Below are 22,517 nucleotides of genomic sequence, written 5' to 3' on the forward strand. Positions count from 1 at the left end.
ATATTATTATTAGAGATATGCGAGACTCCAATTTTTTTACACAGTAAGACTAACACGAGAACTTAAAACAAAGTATAAAAGAAAACTGTATTAGAATCAAAATTAAAATTTGACGACTAAATATCTCTCTACTAGTCTATGTATATGTATATATAATTTGTATTTATATATTTATAGATTCATATTTGTTCTGTATAGTATTAATGCGGTTATAATATAAGTTTATAATGAACAATTTTTTATACAATATCAATTTATTATTACGTAATAATTTAATATCTTACAATATAATATATAATATATTTGTATAATATGTACGTACATACCTACATCGATACAAACATCATTTAAAAATCTTTCACGTTTATTAAAATAAAAATTAGATCACTCAGAACATTTGTCGTAATGTACATAATTTAAATCTTGTCAGCGATAAACATCATCCATTTACTGTAATCTCGACCAATATGTGTGTTCCGGCGCTTGGCTCAATGGTATTTGAACCGGTACCGATACTCCTGCAGATATTACGCCTGAAAACACGCAATTACCAACATGTGAAAAAAAACTCGAGATAAAAATATATATTAATAAGTTCAAAATAAATCGTGAAAATGTCAGGTAAAAATCCTTGATTTATATCGGTGAGTACACACACATGTCGGGAAATTTTAAACATTGGAATTATAATATGTAATGTTATTAGGTGAGTATGTAGAGTTAACCTGCTGATTGTTGAAGCGTACACATTGGTTTATTACGGGTACATTATTTTACAATATTACCTAGGCTACGACTAATTTTCACGTGCTGGCAAGTTATGTGATTCGGTTACCCACGCGATTTCCATCATTAAATTTGTGAAAATAAACTTGCTCAATAATGCAGAATTTGATAAGGCGTTTTTGGTATCGGCACAACCGTAAAATCATCATATTATTATATGCTACAAACTATTTTTTTTTATTGATGGAAAAACACTATATCTTTGACCTAGTTCATCAATCTATCTATATTAAAAAAATGTTTTATTATTTGTGTGTGTGTGTGTGTTTGTGTAAAAGATTACAGCCAAGTCTATCGCGTTCATTCTGAAATTTGGTACTAAGTAATTCTATATCCAAAGGGCTGAACTGCCAATAAGCACTTTGAAGCCAAAACATAAGAATTTGTTGGCATGTGAAAAACGTATATTTTATTGTTAGTTTTGGGTGGCCATTTATTATGGAAAATAAAATATTTATTTATACCTGGATATAATTTTAAACCTGTATTTTGTCAAAACCATTTAAAATAATGTGTTTGAAAATATGTGTAACTTCAACAAGCTTTTATTTATCCTGATTATCATAGGCAATGCAATGTATTACCTAATACCTATATTATAAAAATTAGATTTAACACGTTGTTGTCGTGTCTTATCCACCCTCCATAGGTAATGATGATAATAATAAAATAGTGATAAATGTTTACCTGTGCCTGTAGCGCCGGGTGACGTGTTAGACGCGTGATGCGTAGAAGTGGGATATGCCGCCGGATGCGTGTTGGCGTTGACCGAGTGCGCGGGAGCGGGCTGGCAAGGGACGCGCGGTGATGACGACACTGGATGGTTGTACAACGAGTCTGGTGGCGGGTGATGGAACATGTATGGATACGAACTGGCCGGATGATGATGGTGATGGTGATGATGGCCACCGGACACCATGCTCGACATAGAACTGAAAATTAAAATGTCGAATGATGTATGAGAATCGTCGCAAGTACACCAAGCAGTAACAGCGTTAAGTTATATGAGACTAATAATAAATAAATAAATTAAGTGCGGGAAAAACATTATAGATTACGTGATGCCCGATAACGTGTTAAATATTTTGTTCGGACATCCTCTTTAAATTCTGCTCAATTGTACATAATATATAGTTTGGTTAGGTTATGACATTATCTTAATGTTATTATGTTTAATTTTAAACGGGGATCAAGAAAATAGTGATAATCAACAGATTCAGGCAAACTATCTTCTAGTATAGCAAATCGTTAAATTCAAAATAAAATTGATATTTTTTGCCTCCTTCAAAAACTTGTGAACCGGTACGTGATTTCGTTGTATTTCGAACGATGGATCACGTTAAATCGGTAGAAATTTACCTGTGAAGATTTAGAAGTAAAGATAGTAAACTGTAATAATAAGACTTACCCGTAATTGTCGGTAGGCATGGTAGCGATTGGTTGCGAGATGGACTGGTACATGTGGTTGAAACCGGCCGCTTGGATCGACGCCAGTCGGTTGTTGTGGCCACCGCCACCTCCGCCACCGCCACCGCCTCCACCGACCGCGTTCGACGTGGCGCCGGCCGGTGGACTTACGGACGCGGATGACGAAGAAAGAGCAGCTGGCGTACCGTTTTGCTGGTCGAGTCCTCCGCCTCCACCTCCACCACCTCCACCACCACCACCCCTACGCTGGTTTCTTAATTTTTCTTCTCGCCGCCATTTTGCTCGACGATTGCTAAACCACACCTGCGCGAAAAATGCAATCAAAGATTTCAGTTTATATTCGGACGGGTATTTGATATTTTACTATGTTAAAATGTTGTCAATACAACTAAGCACGTCATAGTGTATACTGACATATTATAATGTATAAACGTTTAATATTATATAGTTTTAGCAATGACATAAGTACATAACTATAACTATACATTTTGTGACCGTTTCCCTTTTTGTATACGCCGCTCGTTATCAGCGTTTTCTATATTATACTCGAATGTATTTAGTCCATTTATAGGGTTGAATCGATCCCGAAAAATAAATGATTTGTACATCAGTACATCACCAATATGATATAAATTTCATTAGGTTAATAGTCGACGCGATAAACCATCGCGGCATCGTATACATAACATTAATAATGTGATATATGTGCAGTCTACGCGTCTTGGCCAGCGTACATACGTATTCCTTCTGTATCTGTTTTTTCGGATGATATACGTCTGTCGTGTATACATATGTTTTGGGTTCTTTTTTCTGCGCGTGGGGATCGTTTATGTTTCCATTAGGATTTATTACGAATGTATGTATAGTGTGCGCTCCCTGTATACATATATATATCGTATCGATGGATTCTGTTTCGACTGTGTGCGACCATTCACCGAACGCACCGGTCCGTGAAAACTACGACGAGCATATTATTATTATTGAGGCGGTGGTGGGTTTCATGTGTATGTTTCTAATTTAGCTAATGACCGGTTGCCCTACATAATATTCAATTCCGCTAATGTTGCGGACGAACGCCCCTTATAAAATATAATATCGCTTGCGCTAGTTAGTATACCACCCACAGATACAAATGTGCAGAAATATAAAAGATACTATTTATCATTTATATAAATATAAAAAATACGATAATGTTAAGTCGTTGCGTGTTGGTAGTGGTTAGGTAGGGAGGAGGGGAGGGGGTTGTCGACGAGTTTTGTTTTACCTGCGTCCTTCTGCAGTGCGATTATAATAATATTATCATTGGTCATAAATATCAGTATTTTACATTTATAAAATTATAACCAAGATAATAAGTGTTAATTGTTAATATAATTTAAATTTATATAGATATTTAGGTAAGGTATGTACGTCACAGAGATTGAAACGTTTTAATAGTGTTATTGGTTCGTCGAAATTCAAAATTAACGTTTTTCCTGACCCATGAAGTAATATACGTTTTATTAGAGATATATAACTATTGACAAATACATTAGTAAAATTTATTTTTATCTCACGTGAAAGTTGAAATTAAAGTTACTGTGACTTAAGTCTTTATTGTAATATTATATATTTATATGTATTATATGTACACGAGAACTCTATATCGTGTAATTGGATTTTAATCTTAGTTATGTATTAATAGGTACACATGCAACTGTATAATATGTGTAGGTATGCGTATCTACTATACATCACCTATTTTATGTGCCCTTGTTGAAATTTCGCTGAGTTTGCAATATAATGGATATTTAATTTTGAAGTTAATGTACATAAACTATTCCGGATCTGATTAAGTATTTCAGAACGCATTGCGCCTGATTTATACTTATATACATTATACATAATATATTCGCGAGCGCGCTTCGAATATACGGGCGTACGGCATCTACTACTATAATATAATATATTATACACTTTTAAATATGTTTGTATTTACTTAAAGCAAAGTATAAGCCATGGGGTCAATTTCTATATCGTATACAGTTTTAATAACTATATAAATTAAATAATATAAGTACTATAAGTAGTAAGCACAGGGTTACGGATATAATTATTGGATGTAATTAATAACAAAATAACACGAAAGTGTCTGTAAATATTAAAATAATTAAGTGTTGAAGTTTTGTGGTGCTGTAAAGAGCATAACCATAAATATTATCGAATATAACAATATAAATATAATGTGGTCTTTGAGGATATTGGACTTGGAGCAAGCTAAACTTGCTGCGGATCATTTTACATGACAAATGTAATGAATGTTTTGTCGTATCGTCGATTAGTTTATTTATTTTGGTTGTTTGTATTATTATTAATATTACCTACCTATACCGAAAACGTTCAACAGGCTCATTGCGCACGACAGGCGTCGAATTTATCGTCGGCGTGAGGGAAGTTAAAAACCAGCGGTCCCTTTGTGCTCGTTAAATTTATGTCCACCCCCTAGTACACGCGTTCGTACACACACATACACATACGCCCGCGCGCACACTCACACATATGGGTTTTATTATCGTTGTGAGGGCGGTCTGCGATTAATCAGTCCACTCTTTTTTTTCTTTCTTTCTTTTTTTCTCCCTCTGATGTCCGGCAGCGAAGAGGACAATTTCCTAACTGGTGGCGATCGTGGGACTGTTGTTGCGTACGGCTATATGCGTAAAGGTATATTATAGCTATAGAGTGCATGTAATAAGTGTATATATATATATATATATATATTATATTGCTGTGGCGGTAGAGGGGACGAGTGCACGTTCTCAGTAATTGAACTGTCCCCAATTGCTCGGCACAAACAGATTATTTTTACTGTATATATATAGAAATATAATAATAGTATATGTCGTATATACTGAGTATAATATACCCGTCGCTAATAAAATCAAACTGAGCTATATATATGCCTGCCCTTGTGTCGTAACTTAATTGTCGGAGTGAGTGTGTGTATGCATGTGTAGTAATGATGGTAAGGGGGGTGATTTGCAGAAGATGTTTTCCGCGTTTATCATTGTATTAAAATGGAATTACGTGGTGCAAATCAAAGAAACTGACCGTTGCTATATATTATATTGCATAAATATTTTGATATTATGTTTATAGAGATAATAATATGTTCAAATAATTTTTGCAGTTTTCTTTTTATACGGGACGTCTTATTACAAACATGTCGCTTCTCCTTGGAAAAGGAACAAAAAGCTCGTTTTTATTTTATATAACGGGATGAAAATTCATCTCACGCCTACGCCACGCCGCCACCGGAATGCCAGTTATTCGCATATAATATAATATACGCCGTGCACAGGCGACTGGCGGCAGCCAACCACAAGAGCACATACCCGTACACACGGACAAACACAATACCCTGATGTGGGAAGTTGCCCCCCTTTTCAAAATCAATACCTCGCACCCTATCGTCCGTGGTTTTCATTGTCGCTAGCATGGAAATCCTCTCCACAAATAATATTTTCACTAACTTGTTCCCCGTCATTGCGAATCATATATAACAATGTATACAGTATAATAGTATTACACACAAAATACCATCGATGACGAATGCGCCCCGACTACCGAATAATAAAATTGTTTATTTCTAAGTCTGATGTATATTATATAATATGTAACTATATTATAGTGAGGTACTGCAGTATACATATACAAACGCCAAACATATTATATAAACGTGAGATTATTATTACCTGAATTCTTGCTTCCGGAAGAGATATATTATCCGCCAGCCTTTCTCTAGCGAACACGTCCGGATAATGTGTTCTTTCAAATTCTGAAAATAGAATAAAATTGATTATATTTAAATATACATAGCACAAGCATATTCGATGAGCTATAATCGTAACTTGATCTAAAACTTAAAGAGTTACAATCATGTACTATTGTACTAGATATACTCATGAATCATAAGTATACTTCGATCGGAACTTTATATTTAGACTTATGACGTGCACGTTTAGAAATATACACTAATTCAAAATTAGTATTAAACACCTGTATATACTGTAATATAGACTTAAAGGTAGATTTTTAGATTTATGTTATGAAATAAATTACATTTTACATTACCAATCATTATAATATATATAAATTAAGGATAACCTATTAAAATAAATTATTTTAAAAATGGGTGTATTCTAAAATATGTAAATAAAGATAATAAGAGTAGATAAATATCTACTAATTTAAATAATTAGTTTTATATTGCATACTGTTGAAGTATAGATAAGAAGGTATTCCTTATTTTAATACTATAAGTACAAGTGTGTCTACAAAAATTATATTTATATATAAACCTAAAAAAAATAAACTAAAAAATAAATGTGTAAAATTTGACTGAGGGGTCTGCTAAATAAGATTAGACACTGTAAATAATTAAAAAATTTATAGTAAAATTGGAAATCGGAAACCCAGTAAGATAGTTCTATCGATGACGAAAATGAATTTAATAAAGCCTACATACATTATTGTATTAGGTACTATACTATTGTACTAAATTAAATGTCTCAAATGGGAATTTTGATTATATAAAAAAAAATATTTTGATTATATTATAAACTATATTTATATTTATTGACACCCAAATTCTTCAAGTTATATGTTACAATCGATAGTGTTTATTATCGTAAAAACTATTCACTAAAATCGGTATATGCTTTAAGACATTTATCGTTTAAGAAAATAGTTTGACTTATATCTTTTATAAATAAATAAATTTTATTTTTTGACAGACATAAATCACATTACCATTACATACTTAAGGTTTATAGTTTTACTATTTAATATTCAAAATTAAGTCTATTGGTAATTATTAACTATAAAAAATACGATGTTAATAAATTATAGTATATATGATATAATGTAATTAAACATATAGCTTAAAACATGTACCATTACAATATAATTTGAACACTACAGATTTAAATTAACAGGATGACGACTATAATTATTAACACTGTAAGTTTGGTTGACTAATATTGGTTAAGAAATAATGCGAAGAGCTTACGAATAATTAACTATAGTTATGAAATTGACTGTAATTGACAACAACAACAACAACAACAACAACAACAACAACAACAACAACAATAAAAACAACAACAACAACTCAATAATCTACTTGCGGATTATAGGTTGGCAAGGGTAAATTAATATTTTAAACGACAAGAAAATGAAATTTCAGAAAAATATATTAAATTTTGAATGAATAATATTTTAATAATACTAAAATTGACAGATGTGTTACCTGCAGAGTCGCAATGTGATCTATATTTATACACAGTATATAAATCGTTAAGGTCAATAATAACTATTAAACCTTTTAAACGAAAATTCAAAACCCAGACTCCGTAGCTATAATGGTAGATATTGTCAGAAAAAACAAAATTAAGTCGGTCGTGGAAAAATTGTTATGGATTTCAGAAAACAAAACTTTCCATTTTATTAAATTCAAATTTCAGATATATTCTGCTCACAAATTAAACGATACACCTATAGACTATGATATACGATTTTAGTGTTTTATATGCATGTTGACCACCTATAACTAACCTTTTTCTAAGCTGTCTATTTGGTCGTTGGTGAAACTAGTCCTGTTTCTTTGCAGTTTCCTTTTCAGTCTAAGTCTTAGTTGCGAATCGTCATCCGCCGACGAATTGTGCTCCGAGTTGCCATCGGATGTGCTCTCCGGTGCCAATTCAGCAGCTGAAACACGCCAATTCGAATTCAGCAAAATACGTTTAATACAACATACGGGATGAATCATGTGTCTAATATATTATATGTAGCAATATTTTATATTTATATTCATATTCATATGTCATGAGAAATTCGGTGCAGGATTTTGATCGTTCGTACGAGAAACTGTCAGATCTCTGTGTAATATTATGTTATATTAAAGTGATTTTTGGCCATCATAGTAAGACGATTATTTATTATATAATATCAAGAAAGCACTGATACCATCGTTAGTGTTAGAGTAATATAACTATGTTATAATATTGTCGCCCAAACTAAAATAATAATAAAACGCCTGTTATATTATTATTATGTAAATTGTCGTTTTGTGTGTACGCATTATAATAATAATAAATGGTAGGTGCCTTTACACGAGTTTTATAGCTGTTTCGTTCCGCTTTCGATTTTGATCGGGTCTCGCGCGATCCACCAGCGGAGGGTACATAATTATAATATATAAATAAAGGTGAGGTATATACACTCGGGATGGCGGGCGGGCGATGCGATCAATCGGTTGTGTATGTGTGTGTGTGTTTGACAAGGGTGCGGGCACACGTGTAACCGCTTGGCTGCGCGTGCGCGAGTCGCGTGAAATAACCCTCGCGGCGGCCTTGGTCGAAGGGACGGTGGAGGGCGGTCCGGCGTGGGCCTATCGGAACTCTCGAGGGGGCCGATGACGGGTCGGCAGTCGGTGGTGGCGGTTGCGCGCCGGTCCGGAAGGACTGCCCACCCTCCCCTCCACCATCGGTCGTCCTGTTGTGGCGACGGCGATAGGGCGCCGCAGCTGCTGCAGTCGGCGGGTATATTGCACCGTTGCAGAAGAGGGACGAACGACGGTGGTGGTTTGGTGGGTATAGCCGGTGGCGGTGGTGCGGGCTCCCTCGCCGTTCCCGGAAAATCGGCGGCCGGCGCGCGTAACCGGATTTCGATCGGTCTGCGACGAGGGTGGTCTGCCGCTGCCGCCGATCTCGCGAAAACAATAGAATTTGCCCGTGGCCAAACTTCATTTTTATGTTATTATTATTATCATTATTATAATACATATTACTATGTGTGTATGCCTTTAACGCGACGCTTCCGCCCGGAAATCTTTATACAACGGACACCTCTGCAAAGTGCGATATCACGGCCGATTGGCTTGCAGAATAAACTCTTATAACGCTCCTCGTAAAATATTGTTTCACAGTTTATAACCCATAATATACAGTTATTATTAATGGGTTTTAAGTAATCAAAAAATATCTAATGGGCCAGGAATAACTGCAGATACCGCAGTTGTCCGTCCACGGACCACGATTATAAAGAAAGCATTTCAGCTAAAATCCGCATCATAGTTTTGAATCGTAACACAAAGGTTTTATTTTTTATTTTCAGTATATAGGTTTATTATTAAATCATTCGAAAATTTTATACCGAAATTATACTAATATCAGGTCGTTACTGTTATTCGTATAGGCAACTAAACATACTAAAAGACACTATAAATGTTATTATGTTACATAATATTAATATATTGTTCGAAGAAAATACCGTATACCAATAACATAAATATACTTTACGGGAATAGAATAAGTCATAAATTTTTAAATAATGATACTTTTATTAGAATAAATTAAATTGTTTATTGAGATTAATTATTATTAAAGTTTTACATTTTATTGGTTAAAAAATGCATTAAAATATGAAGGTAAATGATAAAATGTAATTAAAAAAATATATATAGAATATAAAATTATTATGGACCTCGAGGGTTATGCTTTAAATTTGGTTTAAATATAAAGTGTTATATTTATGCTCCTAAATCACTTCATGGGGAAAAAATAGTAATTTCTTATAAAGAAGGGGCATGGTAAAATATGTTTCAAAGGTTAATACGTCTGTGTGTGTTGTCCTTTTATGTGTTAAAAAAGCATGTTAAACGCAGCGTATATAATTACGTGTGGAATTGCTCTTAAAAAGAAAAAGTATAAGTAGATTGAATATACAGACTAACGCAATGATGGAAGTATCGGGAAAAAAATATTTTTAAGTTTTAAATTAATAAGATTCAACTGTATTACTATAATGGTTTTACGATAAATGTATTTATGTCCAATATTTAATCCCTATGATAATAAATACCTGCTTCAATTGCACATTTTGTATCTACGAATAGTATTTATTAGTCTAAAAATTATTTGAAAACGATAAATTATTGCGTTAATATACAGGGTATCCCGTGATGATTTACCCATTTCGATATCTCCTGAAATAATGGAAATATCATATAGTTCTAGTTTTTTAATAAGATTCACAGAGACAATAACTACAAATATTTCATATTTTAATTTACGTTTATGTTTTGATAAAAATATATTTTTTTATTTAACTATTTTCAAAAAATTGAAGATAGCCATTTTATGGAGTTAATTTTTCTGAAAATATTGACGTTTCAACATTTTGATTTCATTAATCTCCTGATTTTTAATATTTTTTCTAGTTTCTAGAAGCCAGTCGGTTAGTTCACTGGTCGTACTAGCACTTGGGCTACATTTTTGATACAATGATACCACTATAGTATTAAATAATTTGCAGTTTTTTTCAAAACCAGAAAAAATATTAAAAAACAGGAGATTAGTGAAATTAAAATGTTGAAACATCAATATTTTCAGAAAAATTAACTCTACGAAATGACTTAATACTTAATTAATAACTTGTTTGAAAATAATTAAATAAAAAAAAATATATTTTTTAATTTTTTTACCTAAGCAACAATTAAAACAGGAAATATTTGTATTTCTTGTTTCTGTGAACCTTATTAAAAAAACTAGAACTATGATATCTTCATAATTTCAGGAGATATCGCAAATCCTCACGGGACACGGACTCTCTGTACCTATACAACAATACAAAAGAAGAGAATAAATTTTGTTAAAAGTTTTTTTTGATAATAAACCAATACATAATATGTATGAAAAACGTTTATTCATTGATTTGTTTCATTCGTTGAGATTCAATTAAAATATTAACTGTAACTACAGTAAAAATAATATCATTGGTTGAGTTTGGAGAAAATACTTTCTAGATCGAAGGGATAAAGAGAATAACTTATTAAAAACTCGTAAGCTCTATAACAAACTCTATTATATAGGTTATTTTTTTAATGTAGAATATAGAATAATAATCATATTTTCCAGACCACAAGTCAATATTTAATATTTTAAATTATATAAATATTTTAAATGTACGGCTATTTTTTTTTTTTTAAGTACTTAAATATTCAGTATACGAAAATATTAATATAAAATTATATAGATTTTGGCCTATTAATAGGTAAAATAAACTGAAAAGGTAATCCAATATCATTTTTGCTTCACATTACTTAGCTTAAACTTTATAATATCTAACTAAAGATTATAATACTTAGCACTTGCTTTAGATTTTATTTGGATACATTAATTTCAAAAATACAAAATGCAAACGATTAAATAATAAAGACAAAAACGTCTTGCATATATTAAAGTAAAATTGACCGATCTTAGCCGGTGGTGCTCACCTCTCCTCTGAATATCGTCTCTGGACACGGCGGTAAGTGATGCCGTGGTAGCCGTGGCCAGTGAGGCAGCCGCTGGGTTTCCCGGATGGTGGCCAGCCGAGCCAACCAGTGCTGGATGGTGAGGTGACGGCGCGCCGCCGTGTACGGGCGGCCCACCAGTCGAAGGCGGTGGTGGAGGCGGTGGTGCTGCGTACCATGGCCAACCCGTTTGGCCGTTGAACATGCGAAGCTTGTCGTACACAGACTCTGCCGTTCCGCCGCCACCACCGATACCTCCACCACCACCCAGACCATTTCCGCCGCCCGGCTGGTGCGTCGACGAGGCCTGGTGTTCCTTTTGTGCAGCTAAGTTCCTCAGCACTCGATTGATGGACGACACCTGTGAAGCATGTGCGTAATTAATAATATTATGATGATATATAGTTTTAGTTTCTCGTTACAGCTAGCTTATCGAGTATTATTTCTTGAAAAAGCGAATAGAATGTATAATAATATGAAGAAGTGATTTGGAAGTGGAAGGCATTAAATCTGCGTAAAACGCTTTAGTTATGATGTGTCCTATGAAAATTATTCACCACCTAATAAGTTCGAATAGGTTTTGAGTTTAACATAATTTTTTGTCTTATATTGTATTTTGATTCATACGTGGAACTTAAATCTGACCAGATAATTAGGCTATTTGTGTCGAATAGTCATCAGGAATATCACTAAAACCTATAGAAAGAGTAACGTTTGCTTATTTATTCTATAAAAACATAAATGTGATTTTAGATTTTTGTTTCAGAATTTCTAAATCAGTTATAAATACATATTTAAAATTTAATATCCTTACGATGATTAATTTGTAACATCACATGATATATATCTAACCGTGTTACTATTGATGAACGTTGCAGGGATCACATGACCCGTCCAAAACATCCAGCACTGTTACTAAACGGGTTTTTTAATTTAATATTCGTGACAATATTCTGGGTTATTGTTATTATCGTCGTCATCATTGAGAACAATTATTATTAGTGTTACGTGCAGTCACGTATTATATTCGACGCGCGTACGTTTTGATTATCGCGTGTAAACACGCGTGTTATTAAACATATATGTATATATACTCGTATGTTGTGCGCACAGAAAGAAGAGAAGCGGTCGACTGGAGAAATCGCTACGGCAGTGGTGGCGGTGGAGGAGGAAAAAAATTTATTTTAATCAGTCCGCATGTATTGTCCGTGCGCAAATCGGTGTGTTAATTTGGACAAATGCGACAGCGGCTGGATAGGCTAAAGGGTGGCATCGACCGCCTCCGCCGCTGCTGTATAATGAAGTATTGGCTGGCCAAGTCATTGAGCAAACATAATAAAACAAACATTTTACGCTAAAGGAGAGCGTTTAGAAAAAATAAAAAAACAAAACAGGGCCAATGGGGTTGTTCCACACACACTGAAATATTTTCTAGTTATTTATGTGCGGTAATTGCGAGCTTTTTAAAAAGAAAAGGGGGATGGAGAATTTTTGTTTGTTTTTCAGCTCCGCTGATAACCAGAGTTCTTTTATTCGTCTATACCTACTATTTTTTTTATTATTCTAATATTGCGTATAATTATTACGCGCACTTCCTATACAACTCCATACTAATACTACACCAGAGCTGTGCATATCTCACTAACCTGACACCGCACGAATTCGGTATTTCACTACATTTTTTAAATTAGAGATTGCATTTTAAAATTTTTCAGAAACTCAAAGCTGCACCTTCGTTACCAGTTATATAAACAATTTAAATTTTAAATTCTGTGATTATAATATATATCTAATGCTTTGTTGTCGAAATTATACGTATACAATATAATATATATGTATATGTAAGTCTATAACAACAGATAAACACAGAAATAACATTTACGCGTGGATATTTTCGTTTGCAGTACCTATTACGCGTAGTACAAGGTAATAATATTATTGTATTATTATAACATCCTACTTGGGCGAGTAGACTCGAGGACACAAGAAAATTAAAAAGGAAAAATTCTCGAACTATCTTTGTGATGGCCTTCAGGTTTGATGAAAATTATAATCTGGTTACGACACGACTTCTGCGACGGGGTATGTGCAGGATACGCTGCGACATCTTATAGTCGGAGAGACGTGCTCGGAGGCGCTATGTACTCTCGCTGAAGGGAGGGGAAAAAAGGAATTACTCATATATATATATATATATATATATATATATATATATAGACACGAAGGAAGAGTGAAGGGTAGCGAGTTTATATGTATATATGACTATATGATGATACTGGTTTATCATATATATACACGTAGAGGGCTGCTCGAAAGACTAAAGGTTTTTGGACCGTGAAACGCGTCGTACTCGTTAAGTGTAATTGCGTTACGTAAACGGCTGCGTAAGTCTGCGCGCGAGCTTTCCTCTCCGCTCCGCTTTTTCGTGTGCTCACGCGCGTCGTGTCGCCGCGACAACCAATCGACGGAGGGGTAGCAAGTCATGTAGCAGAGGGGGTTGTATACGTTTAATATATATATGCACGGGGTGAATTGCCAGTGACAGCGGAGACATAAATCCTACGGGATAAAAACAACGCGGACCCGGCAGGCAGGGATATGTGTTTATATATATATATATATATATAATATACGCGCGGCAGTTAAATAACAAGTGTAATATACGAGGTCGCGTATCCGGCGGCGGTAGTAGAGGAGAGGTAACGAGCTTCAGCAGTGGCGGCGGCCGCGCGTTCAGTGAAAATTAACAACGAAAGACCACCATTTTACTGCCTTGGGGCGGCGGCTTCGTCGTGCACTACATATTATATATATATATATATATTTAAGAGACGAATGTTTTTCGTTTAAATTGTTTTTTTTGCCAAAACTGTTTCTAAGCTGAACTTGCAGAGCGATCCTTGATGCCTTTTCACATAATTGAAAATTAATATATTTTCATAATAATATTATATTATAGAACTAGGTGCGCATAGCCAACAGTATACCCTAATTTATATTGAATATACTTTGAGTTGATAAACTCTCCGTCGAAATAATGCCATGCGTTATGTACAATATACATATTATCATATATAATATAAAAGGAAATTTGTTTGAAATTCTATCATAGGATCGTTTACCTATATTATACCATACCCAAAATATAATGTTTCTCGTGTATTTTACTTTACAAGGGGCAAGTTTTTTGACAGAAGCCTATGTATAATAATATTATGATGTATTATATTACATATAATTTAGTGGTGGATCGGATGGTTTTGTAATGCACAACAATAAATGTTTAATAGTAACGTATACATTACTAAAACAATATTACCTCACATTAAATAATAAATAGTTATCATAACCCACAAGTAAAAATATTTTATAAAATAATTGTATAATAAATAGAGAGTAAATTTAAAAAAAAATTTAGCAATTATAACTGACAACTGACGATGATAAATATGTATGAAAAATCAAAATAATCGTGCATTCTTCGTGTTTTCTAATTATTTCAGTTTAATACAATATGTTTAATTTTATCAATAAAATAGGGGAATGTATCTATCTATATTAATATGTTCCTAGTTGAGTCATATTATGGGCATTAGGACTAAATATCAATAGTCAATGATCGTAATTTATCAGAAAATAGATAATGTATACAAAAAATGATATATTTATATAAGACTGATATTAAATTATAAAACATTATAATTATTATACAATTACCTAAGCGAAATATTTGCATTTGCTGCGTTTTGGTCGTTTAGGAAAGATTAAATGTACTTGTATCACAAAGCGCGTACAATTAATGCATCATATTAATAACTAGACAGTATCAATATACCTAAATAACTGATAAGCAGCAGTAACTCGTGCCGCTGTAACATTATGTAGATACATACATACGTGCGCGCGTGCGTGTGATATGCACCGTTGTATGATATTGTAATATTATAATATATTATATATTGGCAGCATTTTGGGGAGAGAAAACAATGTGTCGGAGAGCGGATTTCTGCGTACGTGCAACATCCATTGATCCGTCACACGAATATATATATATATATATATGTTATATGACTTGTGAGGCGTGTGACGTGTGTGCGGCAATAAAATCTGTGACAATATTTATATATATACACGAGTATTATAGTATACTGTATATGATATAGGGGCGGCGGTGACGGTGGATTGCGATTGTGCGACCGTGTGTACTCAGACGTACAGTGTTCGCCTTGTTCTAAATCGCCGAACGGAGCGAAATTACCTCTGGTCGATTCTCAAAGTCTGTGTAGTTACACACATAATATCATATATTATACAATATGTACACTGTACATAATATTATATATTGTGCCTTTTGTACATATCGTAGATACGTATAACAATCTATATTATGTACATGTGTACCTATGTATACTTAGGTATAATATGCATATGCACATTTTATCCACGCGGCATTGTGCATTGTACACGAGATAGAATTAGAGCGGTAGTTGGATGTGCAATGGATAAGGATGCGTTTGCTTTACTTAGTATAATTTGTATTTTTATGAAAATAGGATATTTTACAGACTGCAATAAAAATGTATTAAAACAATACAATCTATTCAGGACTGCATTTCGAACAACTACGCAGGACGTGTGTATAATTTATTATCATGCTCAAATGAGTTGAACAGCTTTCGACCAGAAATTATGTCTCCAAATGTATATTTTTCATTTCCACGTTGATTTTTAAATTAACGTGTCAAAATAAAAAATACATCCATACTACCTTTAAATTCTATTGTACACCTCCCTACACCCAATAATTTTTATTTATATTATGTTATAAATTATATACTTGACGAGTGTAAGTGTATACCTAAGTAAAAATACCATATCAAATACTGGCTATATAATATGTATATATATATATGATATATTATATAGCAATAACAATACAATTTTCAATCGAACATCGTTACACTACCTACAATGAAGATAGGTATTTTGTCGATAAAAGATTCCTCATATTTTGAAGAATAGTTACGAGTATTATTTTACAGAAAAAGTATTGTGTTACTCTTAAATGATCAAACCAAATGTTAAAATTGTATCTACAGTCTATACCTTTAATATTATGAAATATTCATTACATTGAAGTATTGAACGGAGTATTCGCCTTGTAATAACAATAGAGAACTATAATATATCTCAATGTTTAATATTATACACACGTTATATAATATTTAATTGGTAAATATTATAATATGGTTTAATAAATAGGTAACTATTAATTTTTTAATATAGGTTCATCTCTAATTAATAATTATGGCATACTAATGTATTTTAAAGTATAACAATTTACAATATTCTTCTTCTCTGTTAAATAGACCTACATGGTTTTATTATTTCTCTGTATCATATTAAAATTAAATAATCTTTGTGATAACAGATGGGCATGTCATAGGGAAGAATAGAAGACTATAATGTATTTTTATAATGGAATAATCACTGCTGTTGCAGTCAGTTGCCTGTGAACAAGAATCTTTTGTCAATCACAATTCACAATAGATACGTTTTAAAAAATTGAAAATTTGTAAATCATGCGTTCGATATGATATTATATTATATACGACGGTGGAAGCAACGGCGTGACCACAGCGTGAAACGGGATCAGGGGATCGGGGGTCTATATATATATATTATATTATATTATTTAGATCTGCCGGCGCGGTTTCGAATTGATACGATTAAAAAGTGGTGATCGGGGTCTCGGTCGGCGGGGGGGCTCGGATGAAAAAAAAATCTAAAATATACGGCGTTACATAAAGGGTAGAGGATTAAGGAAAATTTCAAACGGGGACAAAAAACAGGCCGGATTCGATTATGTGCGGTGACGGACCCCGCGAAAAGCTTAAAAATGTCGCGAGAGACAACTGTATATGCATATAATATATACATATAGAGTCGATGGTACATACAAATATACATGGCATACATAGGAGTGTCGGGGTTGAGTCTGCGAACGACAAAGTTTTCCGGACGGCCGAGTTTTCGTATGCACGCGAGTAAATTTAGAAACGTCGTTGGGCTATATAGGCGTCCGGCTATGGGGAGTGGAGGCGTATGTATTTTAATAGTATTAGGCCGTGTAATCTGGTCGACGGAATAATTTGTAATATAATAATGTGTTAAAGAGTGCGAGGGATGAATCTAAAATCTATACTCGTGTATGCGAACGCTGTGGCATAGGGTGCAGGGTACAGTGTATATACGCGTGTGTACAATATGTATGTATATGTATATATAATGTACGAAGGCTGCTACGGAGAATTCATTATTGCGCGAGGCCTATGCCAACGCCAGATGGGCTAATCAGCTGATCTTTATTATGGGCGACATTCTTCTGGACCATCCGACTGGAAACCGAATAACCGGGGCGAGTGGTTTTGATACGTCAGCCTGCGTTTGACTCGGGACACACGGCTGCGGCGGCGGTGAGTATAGCATATATATACGCACGCCACTGAAAACCGATTTTTTTTATTATTATTATATTATTTATTATTATTTTTTACTCTGCTGGTTTTTTTTTTACTCCGTATTTTACCTTATATTTTTTTTATGTATTTAACAAAAATTTCTATCAGATCCTTTAAGAGCTATTCGATAATCTCGTGTGTTTGATGTCTGTGCCGCTATTTACGTAAACCATCAGTACTGCGTTTATATATATATATATATATATTGTATTGGTTAAATAGATGGAAAATAGTATTACTAACTATATTTTTAACCAAAAAAATAAGAGTATAATAAACGTTTTAAGTAAATGTTGTGTACCTAAAATTAATAGCTGTATATTTCTGGTAAATCAGATATTTTTTTGTTTAGATGTATATTCTTAAGTTGTAAAAAAGTATAGTTTTTCAAAATACATTTTGGATAGATTTAGTAGTTGGATAAAAAAAAATATGGTGGATTAAATTAAATAACAATTGATTTCTTATTATTTATTGAAAACAATTTAAATACTCCTTTTTTAATAACTAATCGTTTACAATATGCTGTTAGTAATATTATAATGATTATTTATTATTTTATTAAAAACAATCACATTTTATTATCTATGTATTGAATGCAATAAAAATGTTTATTGTGTTTAATTATATACGTGTTCGGCGAAATATTATTTATTTTGTTTCTAACAACACGAACTAGTACAAAATATATTAAGTCAGAAAAAAGTAAAAAAAATATTTTTTCTTGTATATTTATTAATTTGTTATGGTATGGTTAAAGCAAATAATATATTAGACCATTATAACTAAAAATTACATTTGTTAAATTTAATTTGAATTCATCGCTATAAAATTATTTCAATCCGAATGCATGGCGTCCAGCCTTTTAATTAACGATGGTTAACAGGGTTTTCAATATAAAATACGATTAAATTCGTTCGCTGCGGGCTTTGGAAGTAGCGGTATCAACAATAGGCTTTAAATTTTGACGAGCCTATTATTTGCGGTTACTGAGGAGTTTTACGCGAAAAAAATGAAAAGATAAAAAAGCGAAAAATCTCCGGGGTGCATTTTCGGAAAGGGGTGTGGGAATAATTTAAAACTAATTGGCGCTGGACGAAAAGTTTCTTTGTCCGTAACCTATTGCGGTGGAATGGGTGGTGAAAGACATTTCTATAACTGTAAAATATATAGTCATATCTTATTTGAATGACAATGGCTGTGTAAAGTTTAAAAGAGGAATTCCTTTTCTTTGTTATTATTACTATTATTATTATTTCGTAGTTCGCAAAATTACAGAGCGCAAAACGTGGCGCGTACACCACGCAACGGGCTTCCGTCCGTGCACACCCGACACCGGACAACAACCCTAAACAGAAGACTTTCAATCGCAACACTCCCCCGCAGTAGTATATATAATTTATAGGGTGTGCGCTCAATAATAAAATATATTATGTACAATTTTGTTTTATTTTTTTATTTTTTTTTTTTAGGGAAACATTACCGTTGACGTTTATGTAAGCCAGCGATGACAGATGACCCGACTTGGGGCTTCGGACGCTTGACCCCTGTTTACGACGAATTTTCTAAAGTATATATGTAACTAAGCATGTCGCAATCCGTCAACCCGGCGACTGAACGCACACGTAAATAATATTACGAAATTCTCGCATGTATAATGTAACATTCTTGAAAACACATAATATTAATGAACTAAAATAACATAACACTAACCTATCAATCACATGTACATTATAATATAAAAATTATTAGAACTGATTCAAAATAGGTGCTATGTACTGATGTATTGTATACATTACACATATACGCGTATTATACACCGTCATAAATAAAAAATCGATAAATAGTGAATATGATATTATTATGTAAATTAATCGCTAAAACCTATTTAGGGTCAATGGTCATTTCACATTTGTATAACGGCTTATTAATATATGTGGGTATTTTATACAATCAACGACTCTTATCATTTTTTCGTATTAACTATATAGTCACGTATATAAATATTATAATAATATATCAGTTGGAGTCATGATTCAGTGGGGAAAAGGAAATGTAATTAAATGTTTTTTTTTTCAACAAAATATAATACATCTCTATAGAATACCGTAGAATGAGCGAAACAAATAATATCCACATGATACACACACGTATATAATATGTCATAATATATTGTGTATAGCTATCCGCGAGTTTCACGTGTTGTTATTTACCGTATAGGTGGAGGAAGTGTTTTTGTACCGGAAATCGAGAGGAAAATATGGCCCCAACGCCGACGGCGCCACCACCGCCACCCTGTCGATACGGATCAATGTTTTAGGCTTTCCCGGCTCGGCCATGTTTTCCCACGACGCGTTTTCCGACCAATCCGCAATAATTTTCCACGCCCTGGTGGTCGCCCCACCGTCGATGGTGTATATATATGAGCACCTTTTATTGCAAACACTACCACCGCGCGTCGTCTTCTCACCGACGAGTCCTTTTCTTCCGCAATAGGATTGTGGCGACGAGGCCATGTAAATATTATGAATACACATTAATACATTATAGTGGTACACATATTTAGGTAAACGCGTTGCAGATTTAGCTATGTATCCCTAGTATATGACGTGCATCGTGTCTATAAAGTATAATATTTTTTAGCTAGACCATTTTTTACTGTGAATTGTTAATTAAGATTAATTTTTTGAAAATGTTGATGCACTTCAATTGCAAGTAGTGAGCTGTTTCTGAGATATTAAACTTTATATAGGTATACTATACGGTTAATAATTCTTAGTAACATTTTTACATAAAATATAAAATAAATATAATATTCAATCTTGTATTATACTTATTATATACTTACAAAATTTTTATGAATTATAAAATTTGAACTAATTAAGTGGATATTCCTAATTTAATTTTCAATTCAAATTTTTTAATTTAGTACCATAAAATAAAATGAATATTAGTGTATATTATACATTGGCTAGAAATATGAAAATCTAGAATTTTATATTCGATTACACATTATATTATTATATTATGTTAAATTTTAAGAAGCATGAATTTTTCTGCTAACGTTATTTACGCGTGTGTATACTATATCGATAACGAGTGATTGAACTATTCGAACGTGTACATTATTGTATATACATCATGAATACAAGCGATTATAAAACACACATAATAATAATAATAATAATAATAATATATTATGGTCCAAAGTGGTTTCGTCGCGAATGACGGCCGCAGTGCTCTTAAAAACAACAAATCGTCGGTAATTGACCCGTTTGGTGAAGAGTCGTGAAAAAAATATATGGGGAGGAAACCGCATTCACTTCATGTACATATACACACATAATGTCGGGGTAGGTTTAATGGCCCACATCCCAGGAGGACAAACTGCTGCACGAGCGCAACGACCACTCGAACACGCTCTCTTTTCTTCGGTTTGAGCTTTTTCTTTTTTTTTTGTTCATGATTAATTCTATTTTTTTTCACTTGTAATAATTGGCACCGGCGTCGCGTCCCTTCTCAACCCCCCAGCTCAACTCTCTCCATAGCATCCCTATATCATAGAAAGAGCCCCCTGACGTCCAATTATTGCTAAAATACCGCAATTTGTTCGAGTTTTACCAACGTGGTAGCATTGTGCTGCAAAGAAGAAATGAGTACGTATATTATATTCTTAACGAACATATGAAAAAATATGCTTAACCACATGAAATGTGAACAACATGCGTATAAAGCAAAACTACACATATGTATATTAAATTATATTATTCTCACAACACGTATATACAAGGGTTGACGGCGGGGTGTCCCATGGATCGAGCACATTTCTAAGTTTCTTTCTAGTATAAAAGAAAAAAATTGTTGTTTATCGTTTTTATTAGTATATTTAAGTTCGCTTTTGGCCAACAACAAAACACATAATGTACTACAGAAGGTGTATGGCACGAAAACTTGCAGAAAGAATTTATTAATTATTTTTTTACAAAATTGAAAGAGTTAATTTCATTCCTTTAAACTACAGAATTATTGAATACTCTACCATACCGAATATTTTATACTCGCTAAATTTAAATATAATGAATTAAGACGTTTCTATATAATTAATATGTAGATAATACAGTTTTTAAGATGAAAATAAAAATATTACGTATGTGCAGTTAGAATAACATGATTAATAGTTTATTCTATTAGCTATATTATCATCACATTATGTCACAGATTAAAACATCGATATTTACTACAGTATAACATTGTTATGTTGTTCAGGTTAAACGTGATGCAAAACTAAAAAAAATGTACATAAACAGGTAAATAGGTAATTATCTATAGAATCTACTAGGTAAGTGCATTTTTCTGTACAGCTGTTTTACAAGACCACTTGAAAACGCACAATATTACATTTAATATATATTATATGCAACTGTGCATTATATATTATGATGCTCATCGTC

At 33.0% G+C, this 22,517-nt stretch overlaps 1 protein-coding gene across 3 annotated transcripts in view; it reads right to left on the minus strand.

Moving 5' to 3' along the window:
- The window catches only part of LOC113547858 (paired box protein Pax-6-like), a 43,655-nt gene continuing 21,138 nt past the window's right edge, over window positions 1-22,517 (minus strand). The window contains exons 6-11 of one of the 3 annotated variants that reach the window (XM_026948400.1): window positions 11,528-11,906; window positions 7,807-7,959; window positions 5,946-6,028; window positions 2,195-2,517; window positions 1,474-1,718; window positions 4-533 (exon numbers count right to left, since the gene is read on the minus strand). In XM_026948400.1, the coding sequence (XP_026804201.1) occupies window positions 448-533; window positions 1,474-1,718; window positions 2,195-2,517; window positions 5,946-6,028; window positions 7,807-7,959; window positions 11,528-11,906 (1,269 nt within the window). In that variant the 3' untranslated portion in view covers window positions 4-447. Of the gene's footprint in view, window positions 534-1,473; window positions 1,719-2,194; window positions 2,518-5,945; window positions 6,029-7,806; window positions 7,960-11,527; window positions 11,907-22,517 lie in introns of all 3 variants that reach the window. The other 2 variants (XM_026948401.1, XM_026948402.1) reach the window with 2 other exon arrangements.

This window comes from Rhopalosiphum maidis, chromosome 1 (assembly GCF_003676215.2).
Source record: "Rhopalosiphum maidis isolate BTI-1 chromosome 1, ASM367621v3, whole genome shotgun sequence".
In the NCBI taxonomy this organism is placed as follows: domain Eukaryota; kingdom Metazoa; phylum Arthropoda; class Insecta; order Hemiptera; family Aphididae; genus Rhopalosiphum; species Rhopalosiphum maidis.